The following is a 22,579-nucleotide window of genomic DNA, read 5'->3' as shown; positions in this document are numbered from 1 at the left end:
CCCTGTAGCAAAGTGTCCGTGGTAGGACTGGCAGGCCAAGAGCACCTGAGGCTACCACCCTCCCTCCTGCATATCAGGGAGCATCCAGCTCCTAAAGGGGGGTGACAGAGAAGTGTGTCTGTCCCCGCTGTCGGCTCCAGAGCACTGGCTCAGATTTTGCCCAGGGAGAGAAGCAGGTCATATGATAAAGAGAACTGAAGCTTTTCCCAAAGGAACTGACTTTATTTAAAACAGAATGTGGTAAGTTCCAGCCCAAGAGCTCCCTCAAAAATAATGGAGCTTGTGGTAAAAAGCAATTAAGAGGAGACTGGGAGATTGTTAGAGATAAAAGTTGAACTGCAGGACAGCTGGTTTACCAAAGAGAACCAGGGAAAGAAACAACTAAGAAGAGCCATTGTGGGATCAGAACAAATCTCAAACAGACTTCAAACACCATCCCTACAAAAGAGCCTGAATCGAATCGATCAGGCCAACTGCTCCTGGGCACATTCCCCATGGCACACTGTGTACCCACCTGTACACAGGCTCTGTTACAAAAGACAGTTCAAAGATAAAAACGACTGCGCCACACTGTGGCACTTGGTGACATTGAGGGCACCGCCCTGCCGCCGCCTGTAGGCACTGTGCTGGTCTAGGAGCAGGCAGCCATGAGGGACCTCCGGGGTCTGCATCTGGCAACGGAAATTGGTTTAGGTTATGTAAGAGATGGTAAGCCTTCCTCATCACTAAGGCTTACCAGAAACTCTGATCTGAAGAGAATACATGGATTTTGCACCAACCACCAGAAAGTGCAAAAGCTCCATGCCCCACTTACACAGCCACAGAATGCTGCTACACAAGCCTACAGACTGGCGGAGGGAGGTCCTGGCACGGTCAGGTAGCTTGGAAAAGGAAGATGCTTTACAATATGCAATTACAATTAAAGAGCAATGTGATTAGTATACAATTTTAAAAAATATTTATGTTGAGGGAAGAAAAATGTCCTTCCTATTAAATTATATTTAACATATCCATTCAATAAATAGACTTAACGGCACTGAAAGAGAAAGAAAAGAGGGAAGGGAAGGGACGGGAGGGGAGGGGAGGGGAGGGGAGGGGAGGGGAGGGGAGGGGAGGGAAGGGAAGGGAAGGGAAGGGAAGGGAAGAACAGGACTAGGAGATTCCGCAGACCATGTCGTCTGAGATGCTCCACGCTGCAAAGAACAAGATTCCGGTCAAGCTCCGCTCTGGAATGACTGCCCTTACAGTGGCAGGATGCATCTTGATGGTTATTGAGGCCAAGGAAGCTGCCAAAAAGAAATAAGTTTTTAACACGCCTGAACTTAGAAAAGAAAGCTTGTCCAAGGGAGGAAGCAGCTCTGAAGGCCTGAGGAGCAGAGAATCCATTGGGATGGATTTTGAAAATCCGGGAATAATGTTGCAGCAACAAGCCTGTATTAAAAAGAATGTGGTATGGCGATCCATTTCATAAAAGCATGTTTTGTACAAACATGGCATTTCCCCACTTCTGCTCCAGAGGTACAAATACATTTTCTTGAAGAAAATAAGTACTGAGTACATGCCTGCAAAGCTGGGCCTGCCCACTGTCCATCTTGCTGCCTTCTCCAATAACAAGGAAAGCCCCTGATCCTGGTCCCTGGACGGTACATTACAAGGCAGCAGTATGTGCCACAGCCCTTCTCCTGCCACTGCTCAGGACTCTGCCTGGGTGGGACCTCCACCATCACTGCCCCGGGTCCCACACTGCACCGGTGGCAAATCTCTTGCTCATATCTCTTCTCCCACATTCTCTCTCTCCACGGAAAAGCCAAGAATTTGATCTGTTCTCTGGTTCTTCTTACCCTTGGGCAAACAAGGCCTTCTGTCCACCATTTGAAAAGCAAGTGCAGGAGAAGCCCATGGCCTAATTACGCAATTTCTCATCAGTTTATAAGTGACTTAGACCACAGGTTTTACCAGTGAGCTCTGTGCAGACCAGAGAGGTGAAAAATATGCTCACAGTTGCCCATAGGACATAATCACCCTGGCCCACTGCTCATCTACTGTGTCACATACTGTCATTCATGAATTAAATCAACCTTTACTTGAAGATTCTGGGACAGTGCTCTGGGGATCAGTTCTTGAAGGGGCCTCATGGGATGTAACTCTTGTCTTTGGTGAAGAGAGGTGCCATGAAGAGGTGTTTCAGTGCAGCTGGGACACTGGCTCCACAAGTCGAGCACTCACAGTCCACTAGCCGTGAGTGGCACAGGTCCCTGGGCATGCGATGCCTGCGACTGCATTCCTAACATCCGGGAACACGAGCCCATTCACCTAGAGGAGACCACCATTTTGTGTTTTGAGCCTCATGATTCTAGCTTAGGTAAATGTTTTCAAGATGCTCAGTAATCAGATTCATGATATAATGTGGCTGACATGTTTTTATATGTGTACTTAAATTGTTTGTTTTTTAAAGTCAAGAAAATTAAGAGTGCTCTCTTTTTCCCAGGAGGGAGCCTGGTGTCTGTCTGATAATAGCAAACACCATTTGCTGATAAAGTTGTCGGCCTAGTTACACATGATTCTGACCCAACATGACTAGGAATCTAAAGAACTAGACATTTTAAACAATCACTTAAAAACTAAAAGTAAATTGCCATAATAAAAACCAAATCCCCCTGAAAATAGGTAAATCTAAAATAAATAAAATGATAAGCTTTAGAGTTTGCACATGCATCAAATGTTCTTTCTTTTCTTCTTTTTTTGGAGAGTTCAATGTCACCTCTTATACACATCAGCTGCCCTAGGAAGAGTTAGTCACCTCCACAGAATGTCACTGGTATACTTTTAACAACATTTATGATGTTGTGATATATTTGTGTTTGTCTAAAACATCCAAGTCTCATGTAAGACCTCAGGGAATATTGTTCCCATGATCCCTTAAAGACAAATGATCGAAGTATATGTAAAAATATTTTTAAAACAGTTGGTAATAAATAGCAAAATGTTCCAACATTTAATGTAAAGAATATCACCCAAACTAATTCTAAATCCATACAATAACTAACTGGCATCTCATCAGCTGACCTGGGAAAAGAGTGTTCAGAGAGAAGCCATGAGGGGCTCCTGCTGTGACCTCGTGGCTGACTGACGCCCCCACACTACTCAAGCTCCAGCCTCTCTGTGGCCCAGTCTAAGGCCATTGGTCACCTTCGCAAATGGCAGCCTCAGAATCTGTGCCACAAACACAGCTGCTGGAATCCGTAGGGAGGCACAGCAATGGATGAAGAGAGGCTCCCCGGGCGAGAGTGCGAGAGTAGGAGGTTCCTCAGGCTCTAGGAGGTGACCTTGGGCCTCGCATCCCCATGGGTCAGATGAAAGGGTACTGAGGCCTGTTTTCTGCTCTGTGCTGAAGCTGTGATCTCGACACACAGAGCAGTTCAACCTGGCTGACAGGCAGGGCAGCTTTCAGGCACTTGGCCCCCGATGGTGAAATAACGCAGAGGGAGAGAAGACACTAGGTCTCAGGGATGGAAGTTCTCAGTCCCACACACCTAAGGAGTGAGGAGCAGGTGGCTCAGGCCTCAGGGCACAGGAGTGGGACAGGTGACCCTTTCTCTCCCGGACCCCTCCGCTCACCATGATCCTGCCAGGAGATTTGCACTTTACCAAGGGGTACCTTGCTGGACTGTTTCCCTTCCCCTGAATCAGCAGTTTTCTTTCCAGCACAACTACCAAACCTTACCTGTGCCTTTCAATTAAGAGAGAAAAGAATTATGTTGTGGTGATAAAAACATAAGTGCTATGGTTTTAGTATATTCCAATGTGAAAATGTTACAGAAGTCACTGCTTTTTAAAATGTAAAATATTGTTATATTTATTTTATTTATTACAAAATTGGAACTATATGAAAGGAATGTAAGTAATTTGTATTCCTACCCTTTAAACATATCCGGAATTATCATTGTACTGACATTCCCTCGGGTTTTTATGTTTTGTTTGATTTTTACATATCTATGGAAAAAAATCTATAGAACTTCGGATTTTAAGAAATGGTGTCACATGGTAAGCCCAGGGCCTGGACAGAGCTCCACAGAGGCTGTGTGACCCCCAGGCCTGGGCCATGCCCAAGCTTTATATCCTACAAAGCTGGACCAGGTGGGCTTCCCGCTTGTGTGGGAGGGAGTCCGGAGTGCCTGTGTGCTCCTAACCCTTTTCCCAGGTCAGGGCTGACCCAGCACTTAACCGAGGAGACTCCTTGTTGACCTTATGGGGTTAGGAGGGTGGCGTTGGTCCTGCAGGGATAGCAGCACTCTTCATGGGAATGAAATGAATGACAGTGGCCCTAACATACCTACAACCTCTCCTCCTAATTAGAGGGTTAGGCCAAGCAACCTTAGGTCTTCTATGGAACAGCATCTCTCCCCTGAGAGCATGTGCTCAGGACATGCTTCACTTTGGGCACTGATTCTTACCATTCTCCTCTGTCTTCCCTGCATGGTCACCCACGGTGGCCAGCCCAGTGCCCCCCTTGATTTTGCTGGTTTTCCTGAAACAACATCAGGAAAGCACAAAGTACATGCCAACTTATCTGCCTTCCCCTCTCCATCCTCCCTGCCCACATGCACGTTTCCTCTGCCTTGTCATCTCCTTTGACTTCCCCAATCCCTTCTCTCAATCCCATGAAAAGAGAATTTCTGGAACCAGACTCCTGCTGGAGTAGAGTTGAAAGCTGGACGGAAGGAAACAATCATGTGTGTCCCAAGCCACCCAAGGCAGGAAACTCACTGTGTTTGAGGGTTGGGGGGGTTTGCTTAGGGCAAAACCAGAACTCATTGGGGCCCCTCCAGCAGGGGGGGGGTCCCTCAGCATCAGGATTGCTCCTCATGCTGTCAGAAACCAGGCAGTGCTAAGGAAGTGGTGAGGCGGGCAGGAGGGAGGTTTTACAGGCACTGAAGATCCAGTGGTCTCCATTGCCTGAATGAGACCTACTCTTTCAGGATGAGACTCATAAAAGAGGGAATGGTAGAGAGCTACAAAGAGGAATTCATGAAGAAGAGAGAGAATTAAAAACAGACAGAAAAAAGAAATAATTCACATGCAGGCTGCTGCTTTCTGTTTCTGAATCTTCAGATCATGTGAACTGCAGGGCGGTGACGCTGTGCTGGGCTCAGAGCAGCTGCCCAGAAGAGCATCTATGAAGGTGGAAAGCTCTCTCTGCCCTGTCCAACATGGTGGACATAGACTTGATGGGCACTTGAAAGGGGCTAGTGTGACTGAGGGACAGGATTTTAATTCATTGAAATGTAAGCAGGCTCATCTAGCTAGCGGCTACCATATTCTAGAGCTCTAATGGTGAGCAAGGCATCCCTTCCTCCTCTCGTTTTCCTTGCAGAGTCATTCACTAGCCAGAGTACATACACAAGTGTCAGGGTCTCTGTGAGGCCCTGGGGACACCCAAAGAGTCAGGCCAACATCCAGGTCCTAGAGGACTTCCCAGCAGAGACCCACTGGAAAACAGAGTGAAGAGCATGGCCCAGCAAAGCCTGTGCTAGACACAATCAGAGCTGCAAGAGCAGAGGGGAGGAGAACCCCTGAGTGTCTTCAGAGGCAAAGCCTTATCACCCTGACGCTAGATGACAGCCTGAACTGGCACCTGCTTCGTCTGGGGCCCAACAGACCTGAACAAGCTGAGAAGGCATTCTTCCCCTACCGGAACGAGATCCCAGTCCAGGGGTATATTCATCAGATGTTGCCCAGGGCTGAGTGCTGCAGGGAGAAACCACATGCACAACACAGCTGCTGCCTTTGCAGGGTTTGCCCATGGCCAGGATTCCTGTCCCCACAAGTGGGAGGTCCTAGACAGGGAGTCCCTGCCTGAGAATTCCAAGATCCTTGCAGAGAAACAGAAACTGATGTCCTCCAGGCCATAAAGGGAGCAGCAAGGACCACCTGAACTCTGGAATCTCCTCCCATTTGTCTGCTGAGCCCGCCCTGCACTGAAGCCCATGCCCTCCCACTCCCACTGCAACTAGCATGTTGCAGCAACTGTCCTGGTCCTTTCAACCGCCCTTCAGATGAAATGTGTTTCTGCAAGAGGCATCCAACCAAATGGGAGACAATATTTACAAATAATGCCTCTGATAGGGGCTAATATCCAAACTACCTAAGGAACTCATGCAACTCAACAACAAAAAAACAAACAACCCAATTGAAAAATGGGCAGAAGACCTGAAGAGACATTTCTCCAAAGAGGACATACAGATGGCAATAGACATATGAAAAAATGCTCAACATCACTAATCATCAGGGGAATGCAAATAAAAACCACAATGAGATATCACCTCACCCCAGTCAGAATGGCTTTCATCAACAAGACAAATAGTAACAAGTGTTGGAGAGGCTGTGGAGAAAAAGGAACCCTCATACACTGTTGGTGGGAATGCAGACTGGTGCAGCCACTATGGAAGGCAGTGTGGAGGTTCCTCAAAAAATTACAAATAGAATTACCATATGACCCAGCAATCCCTCTCCTGGGTATCTACCCAAAAAATCCGAAAACATGTATACATAAAGACACGTGTGCTCCAATGTTCATTGCAGCTTTGTTTACGGTGGCCAAGACATGGCAACAACCAAAATGTCCTTCGATAGATAAATGGATAAAGAAGTTGTGGTATATATACACAATGGAATACTATTCGGCGTTAAGGAAAGATGATATAGGAGCATTTGTGACAACATGGATGGATCTTGAGAGTATAATGCTAAGCGAAATAAGTCAGACAGAAAAAGCAGAGAACCCTATGATTTCACTGATATGTGGTATATAAACCAAAAACAACAAAAGAACAAGACAAACAAATGAGAAACAAAAACCCATAGACACAGACAATAGTTTAGTGGTGACCAGAGGGTAAGGGGAGAGGTGGGAGGGAGATGAGGGTAAGGGGGATCAAATATATGGTGATGGAAGGAGAACTGACTCTGGGTGGTGAACACACGATGGGATTTATAGATGATGTAATACAGAATTGTACACCTGAAATCTATGTAATTTTACTAACAATTGTCACCCCCATAAATTTAAAAAGAAGAGCTATTTTAAAGTCATTTCAACAGTAACCTGATTGGCATTTTTCCTCTCCCAGTGCAAACTTTTCTTCCTCCTCCTCTCAATACATGGTCTAATATTTTGTCCTCTGGGAAGGAAGCCAAGTGCCCACCCTGAAGCTCGGTCCCTAGAGAATTTCTCTTGCTTCTTTTTTTATTTTATAATGTTTCTTGCTTACCATACAGAATCCAGGATGGGCACAAGTGAGGGAGACAGATTTTCCACAAGGTAATGGCATTTCATATTCTTGGAACATTGTTTGAAGTGAAATATTAGATCCCAATTGGTGAAATTTGCAGTGAATTCCCCCCACTCTGCCTGGAGGCTCCTCCTGCCTCAGATTCCTACCACAGCTGGTGTGGCATTGTGGCTCTCCCAGGGGCCACATGCAAAAGGAAGGAGCCCTGCCCAAGACTCCAAACTTTTCAGATTATGGGAGGAGTAACTCTGAAGATGCCTGTAGTCAAAAGGGTTTGGGAGTGAGGGAAGGGGCAGGAGTTAAGCATCAGTGGAGAAAATATCCATTTGATGCTAAAATATCTGAGGGAGCAGGACTCAGATTACTGCAGTCTCAGACCTGGCAAGTGCCTGGAATGAAGATTAAAACCATAATTGATGACAAACTCATAATAGAAATGTACAGTCTCTTCCAGGCAATAGAGATTTGAGAGAAAGTGCCTGGGCTTTGGAATCAAGGCACCACAACTGCGGCACAGTTTCCCATTTGTGGGTTGTATGACCTGCTTAGTCTGTCCACCTCCTCAAGGCCTACATTTCCTCAGATGTCAAACAAAGACAGTTATGGTGGCATTCTTTTATCATGATAAATCAATTGCCACAAGGGAAATGTAAAAGCCCGCTCTTACATTTATGCGAGGTTTATGATTAGATGAAGTTATTATTGACTCAGTTACAGGAATTCTGAAAAATGTATCATCAAGACAAATAGTAACAACTATCTGTTTATAACCCTGTTTGTTTATAACCCTGTTTATAACAGCTGTTTGTTTATAACCCTGTACACATTTTCTGGAGGGCTGATGGGCTTTTCTCTGGGGTGTACTGAGCTATCCTTTGGCAAACAACAAACGCCAGAGGCCCAAGCAGCACCAAGCTGCCATCTAGACAATGCTTGGAGTCCAAGTGGAAGCTCCTGATTCTTCCTCCCTGTGCAGACCTGTGGGCCACACGTCGGGGGACCGGCCTTTGTGGGAAGCTCAGTCAGCACTGGCTGTGACGTCGTCACACCCGCATTTGCAGGAGCTTTAGCAGGGATGGCCCCGTGCCATTGCTGACGTGGTTCTTTAGTCCATCATAGTCTAAGGGGACGAACGGCTCTTGCCTGTTTGTTTTAAAATATAGGTTTTATTATTATTTAGGTTTGGCAAGGCCACATAAGATAGTTTGTTATAATCATCTCCAGAGGACAGGGCACCCCATGCCATGCAGGGCCACATGGAGAAGCACCAGGGTGGATTAAGAGGCAGAGAGAGTGAGAGGAAAATGTACCAGGCAAATAAGGATAGCCTCTATGCCAAGAGCCTGCTGAAATGATTCAAACTAGCAAATTCTAAACCTTCTTACCCTCCTCGCCTATTCTAACCCATGGAAACCACAGTTAAGGCTTTTGCCTACACTCTCCTCCTGCTTCTTCTGTCTCCCCACTGACCCTGCTGCTTCCCTGTGTGGCCCTGTGTGGGTTCCATGCCTAGGGTTTTGTGAGTATAAACTTCTTCCTACTTGACAGTCATTTCTGTGTCTACATGTCTTACCAGACCTAATAAGACAAATCCCAGGAACATTTTAAAACAGCAAAGTCACTCATGTTGACAAACAAGTGAAGGTCTCACATACGCGTATGTAGTACCAAAGGCCAAAGAGATTTCAGTTAAATAACATAACTTCGCGTACGTAGTACCAAAGGCCAAAGAGATTTCAGTTAAATAACATAACTTCGCGTACGTAGTACCAAAGGCCAAAGAGATTTCAGTTAAATAACATAACTTCGCGTATGTAGTACCAAAGGCCAAAGAGATTTCAGTTAAATAACATAACTTCGCGTACGTAGTACCAAAGGCCAAAGAGATTTCAGTTAAATAACATAACTTGTATAAAGATTCGAAACAGTTTCACAGATCACATACCAGATTTAATGACAATAAATTTATTGGAGAAAGTCAGTGAATTAGGATGCAGCACCATTTGTCAAATTATGATTGAAATACAACCATAGGTTGAGTATGGATGTAAAATTTGGTAAAAATCAACAAAAGCTTATTGACTATATTGCATTTACAATATAGAGTATTATAATTGTATTATTTGTGAATTCTGTGCTTATATATACTTTATATATAATAAACTATATATACTTTATTTATTATTTATATATATATATATATATATATAATTTTGCTTGGGAGCTGGGGATTAAACATTTACCTGCATACGAGTGATTCGACCCCAGTGGAGTGCTACAGACGTTTCCAAGCACAGCACCCTCACTTGTCCTGTTAATTCAACTGCTGGAGATTCTGCCATCTCTGTGGCTACAAACTTTCACAATGTCTAGTTGGGGCCCCGTAAGGGCCCAGTCGCTGGTCAGGAGATGAGTGAAGTGCCGAGCCGTGTTAAGTGGAAGACACAGCCCCTCGTTTTCTTTTCCCAATAGTAGACAATCCAGATTAAATGTGAAAAGCCTATGCATGTAAAGTTTATGGAACTAATTTTAAATATGCAAAGCTGAATTCAGTAGCAAGATAGTATTGCCTGTGTGATGTAAAGCTACATGTGCCAGAGAGGCTTCTGCAGACAGCAGAAATTGGAAATACGTTCAGAGGTTGCTTTTAAATGCTGCCAGCTGAAAAATGTTGATAGCTTCCAGGCTAAAAAGGGGAAATTGTGATGTAGTTGGAAGGTTCAAGAGGGCTCCTCACATAACAGGCATTTGCTTTGTCCCTGGAGGAAGCTCTAACATATGCATGAGTTGAAAGGTCTGAACAGTCAAGGAGTTGAAGCCATGTGGCTAGAATAAATCCTGTGACTGTCCCTGCTCCTTCTTTGTGTCCCTGTGTGGTTTCCTTAATGAGAGCACACATGGACTTGTGGTGACAGACCCTGCTTTTCTAGGGTAGACTGAGTGAGAACAAAAACTGGCGAAGAAAGAGTGGCTTCCATAAACAACCCAGAAGGGAGAAAGCTTGTAATGACTTTCTCCAAAGGGAAGTTCCCTCACTCTCTGTCAGGGTGAGCAAAACCAGGGCAGTAAAGAGGGTCCCGGACACGGCAACTCTGAGATAGTGGCCAAGCAAGGGTCTCTATCTGCCCTCAACAGCAGGAGACAGATAAGATTTGGGACACATTTATGCAAAGGTGTGAACATGAGCCCAAGGACCCCTTCTGTCTCCTGGGAAGTTTCTACTTTTGAATGGTCTCTCTGGACACCTGGGGTGCCATTTACAGGGACATGTCTTTTATCTTCAAATTCTCAAAGCACTGCAGAAAAAAGCTGGCAGCATACTTTTCACAGTTCCTGGATGAGATTTTATGTTCTTTTCAGAACTACGTAGCTAAAGGTTTCTTACCAGATAGATAGATAGATAGATAGATAGATAGATAGATAGATAGATAGATGATAGATAGAATGGTTAATTTGGTTTTCTTGTTTATAATCAGGAATTATTCTATTAGGAGGATTTATAATCCTGGTTCATAATTTTCTACTTAAAACGTAAATGAATGTTTATATCCTAGATATTCATACAAATGAACAAATATGTCTTCGTTTTACTTTTTACAACTGTAGCCTCTCAAATGTGGAACAGCCCTTTCAGTTCAGTTTCCTAAATGCAGTTATTGAAAATAAGATAATGTACCTTTTTGTCCACCTCTGTTTTTCAACATACTTCATATTGGTATAAAAGTATAGAAAATATGCATTTTATAAACATTCTACATGGAGCATAAACATACTTATCAAGTTCTTAGGATAAATATACAAAGGCCATCAGTTATTTGTTTCTAAAATAATTAAGCTGCAATAGAAGGTACTGCTCAGAATGTATTTGAAACTATTTAAAGACAACGTTCTTATCAAAAGTCATTATTGCCTAGAGATATTTGTCTCAAAACTTGAATAATTTTTTTCCATGAACATAGTCCAAGTCAACCCTTTACTAAACCCTACCTTCTTTTCTCTTTAACACTCATTTGAATATTACCTTGAATTCATATTTTCATAGTCAATGATTAAAAAGGTTAAAATGCCAATGAGCTATTTTACAATATAGATTTTTAAAATAATTGTGTTACATAGGCTTATGAACTAAAGTGGATTTAGAAAGCTGAAAAACTCAGTGAGAATATCATCTATTTGAATTGTGTGCCCTCAAAGTGGACATCTGGACAGCACAGCTTTTCACACATGGGTCTTTGTCTTCACACCTGTGGTGTGTAGCCTGCCACCCCACCACATGCTGATGGACTTCAAATCACTGACAACTCTTACACTGGTTCACTTCCCTCTCTGATTCCCCGCTTGAAGGGCTCTGCCACCGAGCCCAGCTGACGGTGGGTCTCAAAATGTATTTGTTAAATTGGTGTGTGTATGTGTACGCGTGCACACATGCATGCGTGTGCGAACACACTATGCAGAGCACTAAGCAGCTCATTTAATTCAGCACGACTTCCCTCCTCGGTGCTCAACACTCTCTTCACCTATACCTGTAGCCTCAAGCATCCAGGTAGGCTCAAAGCCACCCTCCTTGGCAGTGTTTCCACAGCTGAGGACTGGGACAACTGTCTCAGGGTTCCAGTGTTGACTGAAAGACACTTTTCTGCCCACCAACCTTTCCAGTACATGTAGCTTTATATCATATAGGCAATAAATCCTGTAATGGCGCGTCCATTGAATTCAGCTGTGAACATTTTAAATGAAATCCTTTAAGGTTTATGAAATTTCAATATTTTGATGAATTGATTTATTGATTGAGGCTGTAGTGTCTATTTCAGAGGACTTTTCTCTCTCGTATTTCACTCTTATTTGTTTACCTGAATATTTTGTAATATTCTTGTCTTCATTCCTCTGGTTTCTAGTCATGGTTTCGGTCCAACCAGGGCCATGATAATCAGAGGAGAGCGACTACACCTGACAGACCCAGCTTAGAAACGCCTAACTCCCAAGTACTGTGTGATTGGCAGAAAGGCTGGCCCTTTAGTCCCCTTTGTTTTTCCCAGAATTCTTTAGAGGTATTTAGTTTCAGACTAGAGTTCAGATTGGGTGGCTGGCCTGCTGTGTGTAAACCTGATTTATTGCCCTCTGAGCCTGTCAGGTGATGACAGTCCTACGAGAGGAGGGCAGGCCTGGGGACCCAGACTGTATGACGTCTTTGGATGAATTCTCTCCCTGCTTTGCCTTTACAGTCATGTAGAATCTTCCCCTTTTACAGTGGTGGTGATAATCCCAAGAACTCTAATTGGAAAGGGTGTCACAAAGGAGCAGCTAGTAGAAGGAACCGAGAAAAGGCTTAGCCCCCTCCTCCGTCTTGCCTTCCTTTTTCTATGAAGCAGTTTTTAGGCAGCTGCTCCTGGCTAGACACAGAGACAGCAGTGTTGGGGACACACATGCAGTGTTGTAGCTGCCCCTAAGAACTAGTGGGGAGACTGACAGTGAACAAACAAAAGGTACCACTGGGGCATCTGTGCACAGGGCTGGAAGAGGCACTCTTATCCAGTGCCCACTTGCTCTCCCCTCTGAAATCACTAGAGATGATGTAGGGATGCAGTTGTTACCTTGAAATAAGGCTTTTAAGGAAGCAAGAAAGGCTCTTTCATGAAAACGTTTAATAAAAACACTCATCTCATGCTCAGTTTACAGAAAATGAAACAAATCTATTATTACATAGAAACTAAAAAGGATATACAAGCTCCTGGCTTTCCTGGGAGCCAGGGACTCTGAGGTCCTGCGAGTGGGACTGAGGGTTACCCACGCAGGGTTACCCACACAGGCCAATCAACAGTCTCCCCTTCCTTGAGGAGGCATTGCAGGAGGAAGCAGGGCAGGAGAGTGAGAAAACTCAGCAGGCACTTTGCGCTTAGTCCATTCGAATGTGAGGTGAGAAAGTCTTTGAGATCTGAAAAAAAACCAAGAGTGTGTAAGACACTGTGCTGCAGACTTGCTTCAAGGGAGTGAAACAGAGATGTTTGCACCTGCTCTGCTGAGGGTCCTTTTCTGCCTTGGCCTCCTCAGCAGGCAGATGGGCATGAAGCCAAGCCCACGGCCGCTCACCTGGCACCCACAGTGACAGAGGGCTCCGCACTGGCGGAAGTCAGCGTGGGGCACGGGGGTGTGGGGTGTGGGGCGCAGCTTAAGGAAGGTGTGCTTGCCTTGGCTTTCATATCTCATATTCCTTTCCCTGCGGCTAGCAACAATGGGATTTCTGTGGAACCTGAAGCTGAAGAATATTTGTTGATTGTTTTAAAGGCTAACAAAGAAACGACCCTGCAGCCCCTCTCATTTAGCACATGAGCTGACCAACGTGGTCTTCCAGCATTCCACACCAAGTCATTTAGCAATAGGGACAAAGAGATCCGATTTAAAATGCAATCCAATAATAGCTTGCATCTATCTGGTCAAGGAAGTCCCAACTTCCCCCACATTAGTCCCAACACTATTTCTTTGACTAGGAACAGTTAATTAAACAGGAGGAAAGCCGCCACCACTAAAGCAATGCCAGCAGTCCCATAGGGAAGTCACAGCCAGGAACAGCTCCCCAGCACTGCGGGGGCTGGCACCATACCCCACAGAGCTCACTTACCCAGGTGTCCAAAGGTGGCTCCTCCACGACAAGGGCCTGTGAGTATAGGGATTTCTGTATCACTGGGACCCAGACTGAGCAGGAATCACTGTCAATCTACTCACTAGTCTGCGACACTAGGGCCAAACAAAGGTCTTGGCTAAAGTCCCTGGCGACGAGTGATTACCTTGGGAAGCTGGCGAGCCCCACAGAGACGCCAGCCAGCTCCACCAAAACATTCTCACAAGCAAATCTGGGGCTGGATGTGGGGTTGTCTGGGCAGGGAAGCATGAGCTGAGGAAGGGCCCTACCACCGGAACTTCTCCCTGGGGCAGTCCTGCAGAGGCCAGCCTGCCCCACCCCACCCCCAGACGGGCCTGCCAGCCCTGCCCTCTACGACACCTGCAGGAGATGCCCTATGGATGTGGGAGCCTGTGGGGAGCACGAGACAATAGAATGAACAAGTAATGATGAAGACAGGCAGCAGGGACTCACTCTTCACCTGCTTACAGGTGGGCTAAGATGGGCAAGTCTGGGAGGCTAGACTCAGGATGGGAACAAGGTCCGACTTGGGCACCTTCTCCACCCCACCCCACCTCAGGAGACCGTTGTTCCAGGGTACTAGAACCCACAATACAGGAACCCTAACCTCCAGACCCAGAGGAAGCTCCAGAATAGCTGATGATAAGACAGGTGCTCACAGCATTGGAAGCTATTCAGGTGAGAAAGGGGTGAGCACGTACTGCGCTGCATGTTGATTTTCCCCTGAGAGAAGGAACAAGCTGGCAATCTTTCCTGTATGTAAACTCAAAAGTCATTGCCCTAGTCAGCTTTGTGGACTTAGTTAGACAGTCAGCCCTTCAAGCAGAGGTCCTGTGGGGACAGAGTCCCAGAGAGCAGTTTCCAGGCTCTCGGCCTCACCTGAAAAGGTGCTGGCTCGGTTATTAAATGGCCATCGGCTGTAATCAGATGGCCATCCACTGTGGCTGGGTGGCCATCAGCTGTTACTGGTTAGCCATTAGCCACTAATAGAACTGCCGTGGTTACACTAGGGGGTTGGTTGGTTGGCAGAGAAGCAGACAGCAAATTGCAGCTAGCAAGTGGGTTGGCAGGCAGAGAAGCGGATGGCGGATTGTGGATCATGTGGATCCTACTTCCTGTGTCTCGCTCGGCCACTAGCGAGACTCGGGTGCAGGAAGACCCCTTGTTGGGGTACTGGCGGATATTGGCTTTTGTGTCTCGACCAGCTGTCATCGAGAATATAGTGGTATGACTTCCCTATATATGGCTCCGATGGTGTTCCTGTTTGGCCTCACCATATCCTGCGTTCTTGTGTGGGGAACAGGAGCTGAGTCCCAGCATGACAGGGACTGGGGCTGTGAGCACCATGCAGTGTCCCTCTCAGGGGGCCCAAGGTCACCTACTGAGCTGGGAGAGAAAAATATAACAACTTCCAGTAATACAGGAAATGGGCATGAGAATTGTTTTTACAGAAGAGGGAACTAGAAGGTTGGATTCCAAGCCTGCAGCCTGTGTACTGCCAGATACACACTCAGGCAGACATTAATCACAGAACAGAACATCTGAAGCCTACTGAACAAAGAGATTCCATTATGGCCATTTCACCTGTACCTTACAAAAGTTAAAGGTAAACGTGCCCCCGTTCTTCTTGCACCTTGCAAAAGTTCCCCATTCGAAGAAGTGTTCCATGGAAATAAGAAACACATATAAACCCTAACCCGGCAGATGGAGGAGGTCTCTCTTCCACTAGCGATTAGAGACCACCACTCTAGTCTGTGGGGTGGCCTTTCCTTTCTTTTCTCACTCTGTGCTAAATGAACTTATTTTCACTTTAAACTTTATACTGGCTCATACTTGAATTCTTTCCTGTACGAAACAAACGACCTTCTTTTCCTGTAACACCAGTATATATTTATATGAAAAGCTTTATTACTTACTGTATATATTAGAATCACAGAATCAATGGTTCTACAGTCTACCATATTTTATATCATACCAAAAAAAAAAAAACAAAACTCAGCTACTGATGGATAACTTTCTAAAATATGGGATTTTTATTATATACTTACAAAAAGCATTTTTTAAACTTACACATATCAGAGATTTTTATCATGTGTATTAGTCTTGTGTATATGTGAAAAGGAAGAAAGAAGTGAAATCAAGTTTGTGGCAATCGTTACCACCACTGAATAGGGAATATGCTCAGATATTTTACCGGTGGATTGGGAGATCTAAAAAAACATTAGGAGGCCAGTCTGCGTAAAAATAACATCATATTTCAATGTGAGGTCCAGAAACAGCATTCCCGAAACTCTCCAATTTGCAGATACCCTGAGATGCCCCTGGGAGCCAAATGGCTTCCTCTCCTGCTGTGACACCCAGAGAACTTACCTCTGTTGTTGGATTTAGAACATGGCCAATTTTTCAATATTCTAAATACAACTATCAAAAATATTCTTCTTTATTTTATATTGATAATTTTCTTATAGGTAGTGTATAGAAGTGGACCAGTGGTTGAGAATCAGACCCTGAATCCTTGTACACTGTTGGTGGGACTGTAAATTGGTAAAGCCACTATAGAAACCAGATGAAGTCTCCTCAAAAAATTAAAAATAGAACTACCATATTTTCTAGTAATCCCACTTCTGGGTATTTATCCAAAGGAAATAAAAACATGAACTCGAAAAAATGTATGCACCCCTGTGTTCATTGCACATTATTTACAAATAGCCGAGATATGGAAGCACCCAAGTGTACACTGATGGCTGAATGGATATATATACAGTAGAATATTATTCAGCCATTAAAAAGGGAAATCTTGCCAATTTTGACAGCACAGATGGACCTTGAAGGCATCATGCCAAGTGAAATAAGTCAGACAGAGAAAGACAAATACCATATGATGTCACTTATATATAGAATCTTAAAAAATAAAACCAGGGTCATCGATACAGACAACAGATTGGTGGGTGCCAAAGGTGGGGGTGGGGAGAGTGAAACGGGTGAAGGTGGTCAAAAGATACAAACTCCCAGTTATAAAATAATTCATGGGGATGTAATCTACAGCGTGGCCACTATAATATGTAATACTGTATTATATATTTGAAAGTTGCTAGGAGAGTAGATCTTAAAAGTTCTCATTGCAAGAAAAAAAATCTGTAACTATGTGGGGTAATGGATGTTAACTAGACTTATTGTGCTATCATTTCACAATATCGAATCATGCTGTACACTTGAAACTAATATAACGTTATATGGCAATTATATCTCATTTTTTAAAATGTGACATAGGTCAGGGATGTGCTTACATACTTCATGAATGGTAGCAATTTTATTCACAGACTCATATTAACTATACATTAATTATCATTACATATCAATTATCATTCTATATCAATATGCTATGGTATGTTAATTTACAATATTTTTAAATAACTTAAATGTTATTTTAAAATATCGTTTTGTTTCTAAATTAACTAGCCTCTTGTAATGCTCTTTTAAGAAAAAAAAGAAATCAGACCCTGTTTACTAACTATTGGAGATAACCACTCTAAGCCTCAATTTCCTGAAATATAAAAGGTGCAATAATACCCATTTCCTAGGCTTGCAATTATGGAGAAAGAAGACACCTACCAAGGACTCCTGTGGCTAAATGGGCTCAAATTTAAAAGCAGAGTCTAGCAGCCGTTTATAAACAGGGGCCTCTCTCACAAACCTCACTTCAGGCTGCACTGAGCAGCCTCCCACACTGAACTGCCTGCCTGCATTGTGTTCTTGCCAGCTGAGCCAACACTTATACAGGAGTTTCTGTAATTGTATTTCTGTAATTCTGTAATTGTATTTCCACCAATCAAAGCTGCACTGCTCTGTCACCATCAAACTCTTCACAGACCAATGGAGTGGCTCCATTATGACCAATTGGGACAGTGCCTTTTGGACCAATCAAACTTTGAGGATCAAAGCCCTCATTTGCATAAGGATGGACTAATAACAGACTGGAGCAGGCCTTCCCTATACTAAGACAGGTCTGCTGTGGCTTGGGAAGTGCACTTTCCCCAAGACAGTAGACTGCATTTCTCCAGTTAGAACGGAAGCACCAAAGATGAAAGAAACACCAAAGATGTCTTGCAGGACCAGAATAGAGCAGAGCAGAGCAGAGCAGACTCACCCGCAGGCTGCCTTGCCCCAGGGCCATCTCACAGTTGTACTGTTTCATGCACATTGAGCTGTAATAATGCTGAGCTATTCCACAGACATGCTGTTCTCACAGCCGAGCTGTATCACAATTAAGCTGTTTGCACTGAGTAAAGTTTCCTTCTTCACCGTACCCCAAACTGGAGGTTCCTGTTGGCATTGAATTGGCACCAACGACCACTGGTTGACATTAGGAGAATTGAATGGGATAAAGTGTTTAGAGACATGAAATATGCTGAAAGCTAACAGACAGTCATCCTCATGATCACTGTCATCCTCATGTCATCATAATCACTGTCAGCACAGCCACCACCATTGTCATTGCCTTGAAGCAGGGCCAGTGAGTCAGAGGACAGAGGTGCTGCCTGCCCTTTCTGCACCTGGCAAATTACTCTGAAATTACTTCAAATTTCAAATTACTCTGAACTACTTTGTTCACCTTTGATGAGAAGAAGCCACATTTTTACAGCCACAATTCTGTCACTGTCCTTGGCAGAGGCAGTCCCAGCTTTGGATATTTCCAAGGATGTAAAACAGTCAGCAAATATCACCGAACCCAGTTCCTATCCTGCTGCGTCTCAACTCCAGCTGGCTTTGCATAGGAGAATGAGAATGATCACAGCTAGCCCCTTCCCCGCATTACTGCTTGGTGCACCAATGGCAGGTGGGAAATGATTTCACCTGTAGGAACACACAGGCACCACCTGCAATTCTGATGCCTGTTCCCTAATTTGTGTCCTCCTTTCCCTGGGGCATAGAGGGAGCAGCTATTGTAAATCAGGGGGCATAAGCCCAGCAAATGGAGAGCCCATAAGAGAGGGAGGGCTTTGAAAAATGTGGTCAGCTAGAGGGAGGGAGGGAAGAGTGCCACAGACTGCTAGCACCCTGCAGAGCTGGCTGAGAAACCAGGGACAGGAAGACAGAGTGAAGGGCTGCACCTTCATTAAGAGTGTCCCCTGGACTGCTAAGCCTGCCCAAGGTTGCAGAGGAGGCAGGGAGAGCCAAGAAGATGGGTTTAGCTGAGCGTCCATTAAGTGTGTTCTTCCACTACTGGCCCCACAAAGGGTGGAGGCAGGAAGTAGGCTTGAAGGGCTCTGGCCTTCCTACCCCCACACACCCCCCACCCTCTCCAACCCCGTGCTGCCCCTCCACCGGCAGTCCTGACAGCAGACAAAGGAGTGGGGTTAAAGGGCTGTGCTACCATGAAGTGTGCCCTTCAACTGTGGAATTTGCCCAGGGTTGACTGAGGTGGGGGGCGAGGTGGAACAGGAAAGTGGGCTTAGGAGCTTTGACTTCACACTGCACAGCCAAGCGCCCCTGTTCCCACCGTCAGGGCCGACATAAAGGGCTGAAGGACAGGCTGCAGCCCTTCCTTAACTGTGCTCCTCACTCCATCCCAGCCAGAGCCTACTGAAGAGGAAAGGGGCACTGGATGTGAGACTGAACTGCTGGGCCTTATTTCCTGGGCTCCTGGGCCCTGCCCAAGGTGGTGGTTCAGCGCAGAGTGTTATATCTGTTTTCTGAGCTGGGGAATTCATGTTCCTTAATGGGTTTTACAAGTGGAACACTTGCTTTGAGTTGGTGACTGTTCAGAATCTTTGCATATGAGTGTTCACCCCTGTGTGTTCTCCACACCTTGTTGGCTTTTAATACCGTGTTTCCCCAAAAATAAGACCTCACCGGAAAATAAGCCCTAGCATAATTTTTCAGGATGACATCCCCTGAACATAAGCCCTAATGTGTCTTTTGGAGCATAACTTAATATAAGACCCAGCCTTATTTTTGGAAAAACAGGGTATGTGTGGCAGGCCTGCCCTGTGGTTACAAGACACCTTCCTTTCTTGGGGGCACTGACTGGTTGGCTCGGAAGGGCAGCATCTGGCCATCCAGGACTGTTAGGTCCCACTCCAGTGCCCTCCTCGTTTCACAGCTGAGATAGTGTGGCCAATATGGTCGCAGTGTAGGGAAATCACTGGAGATTTAGTCAGGTAACATGCCTGCCAGGCTCGGCTCTGCTTCCCAGCTTGTGCACTCCCAAAATTCCGCTCACTGTAAAGGACATTTAAGGACACTGCTTGGAAATCACGTTTCAACCCAGCGATCAGGAAATGGGAAACTTAGGAATAAATTTAAAACTGATGATACACTATGTGATTCGCTACAATTGGACTTTTCTGAGTGATGGGCTGACCCGGTGTGCTCATTTCTGTGTCGCCTGGCACAGGTAGATCGCTGCGGATCGCTGTGGAAGGAGCAACTGCATGCATGTGTGGGCTGTGAGCACAGGACGCGGGTCCCCTTACCGCAGCGGCCGGGTGTCTGGCGTGGGAGGCAGTGGAGCGCCGCGAAGACGCACCTGCAGAGCCGGCAGCCGCGGAAGGTCCAGGCTCCGTGCACCAGGGCGCCGCACTCGCTGAGAAGGCCGAGCGGGACGCGAAGTTAGTGCGGCCAGCGCGCGCTCCCGCGCCCCGCGCCGCGCGCCCGCCCCGCCCCGCGCGCCCGCCCCGCCCCGCGCGCCCGCCCCGCCCCGCGCGCGCCCGCGTCCCACCTCGCGCGCCCGCCCCGCCCCGCGCTCCCGCTCTTCCCTGCGCGCCCGCTCCGCCCCGCGCGCGCCCGCGTCCCACCCTGCGCGCCCGCCCCGCCCCGCGCGCCCGCGTCCCACCCCGCGCGCCCGCCCCGCCCCACGCGCCCGCTCTTCCCCGCGCGCCCGCCCCGCCCCGCGCGCCCGCTCCGCCCCGCGCGCCCGCCCCGCCCCGCGCGCGCCCGCGCCCCACCCCGCGCGCCCGCCCCGCCCCACGCGCCCGCTCTTCCCTGCGCGCCCGCCCCGCCCCGCGCGCGCCCGCTCCGCCCCGCGCGCCCGCCCCGCCCCGCGCCCCACCTCGCGCGCCCGCCCCGCCCCGCGCGCCCGCTCTTCCCTGCGCGCACCTGTGCCTCTGGTCATGTTCGCAGTAGCGGCCAGTGAAGTGAGCGGGACACACGCAGAAACTGCCCAGCACGCAGGTACCGCCGTTCTTGCAGCAGCGCGGGCGCGGGGTCGCACCTGTGGGGGTCGCCTGGGCGTCAGCTCGGCGCTTAGCGAGCCGCCCTCTGCGTTAGACCCACCGGGAAAGACCAGGACAAGATTGCTCTGGGGAGGCAATAAAATTAGCTCCCCGCTAAGTGTGTTTGCTCAGGTAAATTCTGCTTGTTAATTGAACGATGTAAAACAAACTACCTGGGGTGCCAGTGGGTAAGGAACGGGCCAGATGAACAAGACATGAAACCCTACCCCCAACAAATCGGGTTTACTTTCTTCCTTCCTTTCATATGTTAAATTCAGGCTGTGACTTCCCGTGTCATTGATTAAACACAGGCCTCCCGGGCAGTGACCACCCACGGGCGCAATGACGCCACCTCACCCCTACACACACCCCTCTGCAAGAAGGCCCCCTGTGGACCTGGGGACTGGAGCCTGAAAGTCTGCAAAAAGCCAAGCAAGAGTCCGCTATTATCTTGGGTTGGGATGTTTGTTTTAAATACATTTAAATCAGTTCTTTGGACCGGAGAAAAATACCCACTTAAGAGCAAATGCAAAGTTTTACCAATGAAATAGTAAAACGTTGTTTTCAGAGTAAAAGAACACCTCACTAGGAGATATTTTTACTTTATATGGTATCATCATTTGAAGATGATAAAATGTTCTCTGTTGGGTTTCACGTTTTATCCTTAACTTATCCCAAGTTTTTATCAAACCCTAAACTCGGCGTCTGGTGACTGAGATGACCAAAAAAGCGCTAAGGCAGCGTCGCGACTTACGCTCTTGGAGAGCCCGGGAGTGGGGAAGGGAATCCTGCGACCTCCAGCCCTCCGCGCTCCCATTCACCTCCCTAAAATTATTCCAAGTCCAGGTGAATATTTCCTGCTGGAGCTTCTGAGCTGTGGTGTTTTCTTCTCTACTACCTTTATGTTTCTCTCTTTGATAGCCTTTTAAAAAGATTGAAAATATGAGACTGATAATGATTGAGAAACAAATACACAATAAAAACTAAAAGACTGTAAATAAAATGCTTCTTACTGTTTCCCAAATGGATGATCTGTAATGTCACACTGATCATAAACAGAAGCCTAGAATATTTAGAGAAAAGTATTGAAGCTTAACATATAAAAAAGCATGAACAGAAATTTACATGTGTACAAAATGTAATACAATAACGAGTATAAAGGTATATACGGTATTTAATGTATAATACATATTATGCAATCATTTTATAAATTGTAGATTTGGATTAATGTGTCATCGCTTTCAAAGACTGTGAGACCAAGAAAGTATACAGGCCTCTTAATGAGAAGGAACAATTGTGCATGCATTGCAGTTTATTCTGGAGGCTTTTAAGTGCCCCTCTGGGCTCTAAGACCTGGATGGCCTCTGTCCTTACCTGACAGGGTGGCTCCAGCTCATTTTCCCACTGACGCGTCTGGTATGAGAGTCTCCTCTCAT

General features: G+C 46.3%; 1 protein-coding gene across 1 annotated transcript; it reads right to left on the bottom strand.

The window, feature by feature from the left end:
• Positions 1–530: 530 nt before the first annotated feature.
• Positions 531–22,579, bottom strand: LOC308501952 (cryptic protein-like; the record flags this gene model as incomplete). Its single annotated transcript, XM_081058998.1, has 9 exons — positions 531–671; positions 1,171–1,286; positions 4,455–4,528; positions 13,077–13,224; positions 20,406–20,515; positions 21,028–21,142; positions 21,898–22,065; positions 22,157–22,206; positions 22,518–22,579. 9 exons carry the CDS (start codon positions 22,577–22,579, stop codon positions 531–533), a joined length of 984 nt encoding a protein of 327 aa, XP_080915124.1.

This window comes from Rhinolophus hipposideros, assembly GCF_964194185.1.
Source record: "Rhinolophus hipposideros genome assembly, chromosome: 9".
Lineage (NCBI taxonomy): Eukaryota > Metazoa > Chordata > Mammalia > Chiroptera > Rhinolophidae > Rhinolophus > Rhinolophus hipposideros.
This window is presented reverse-complemented; position numbering and strand designations above follow the sequence as displayed.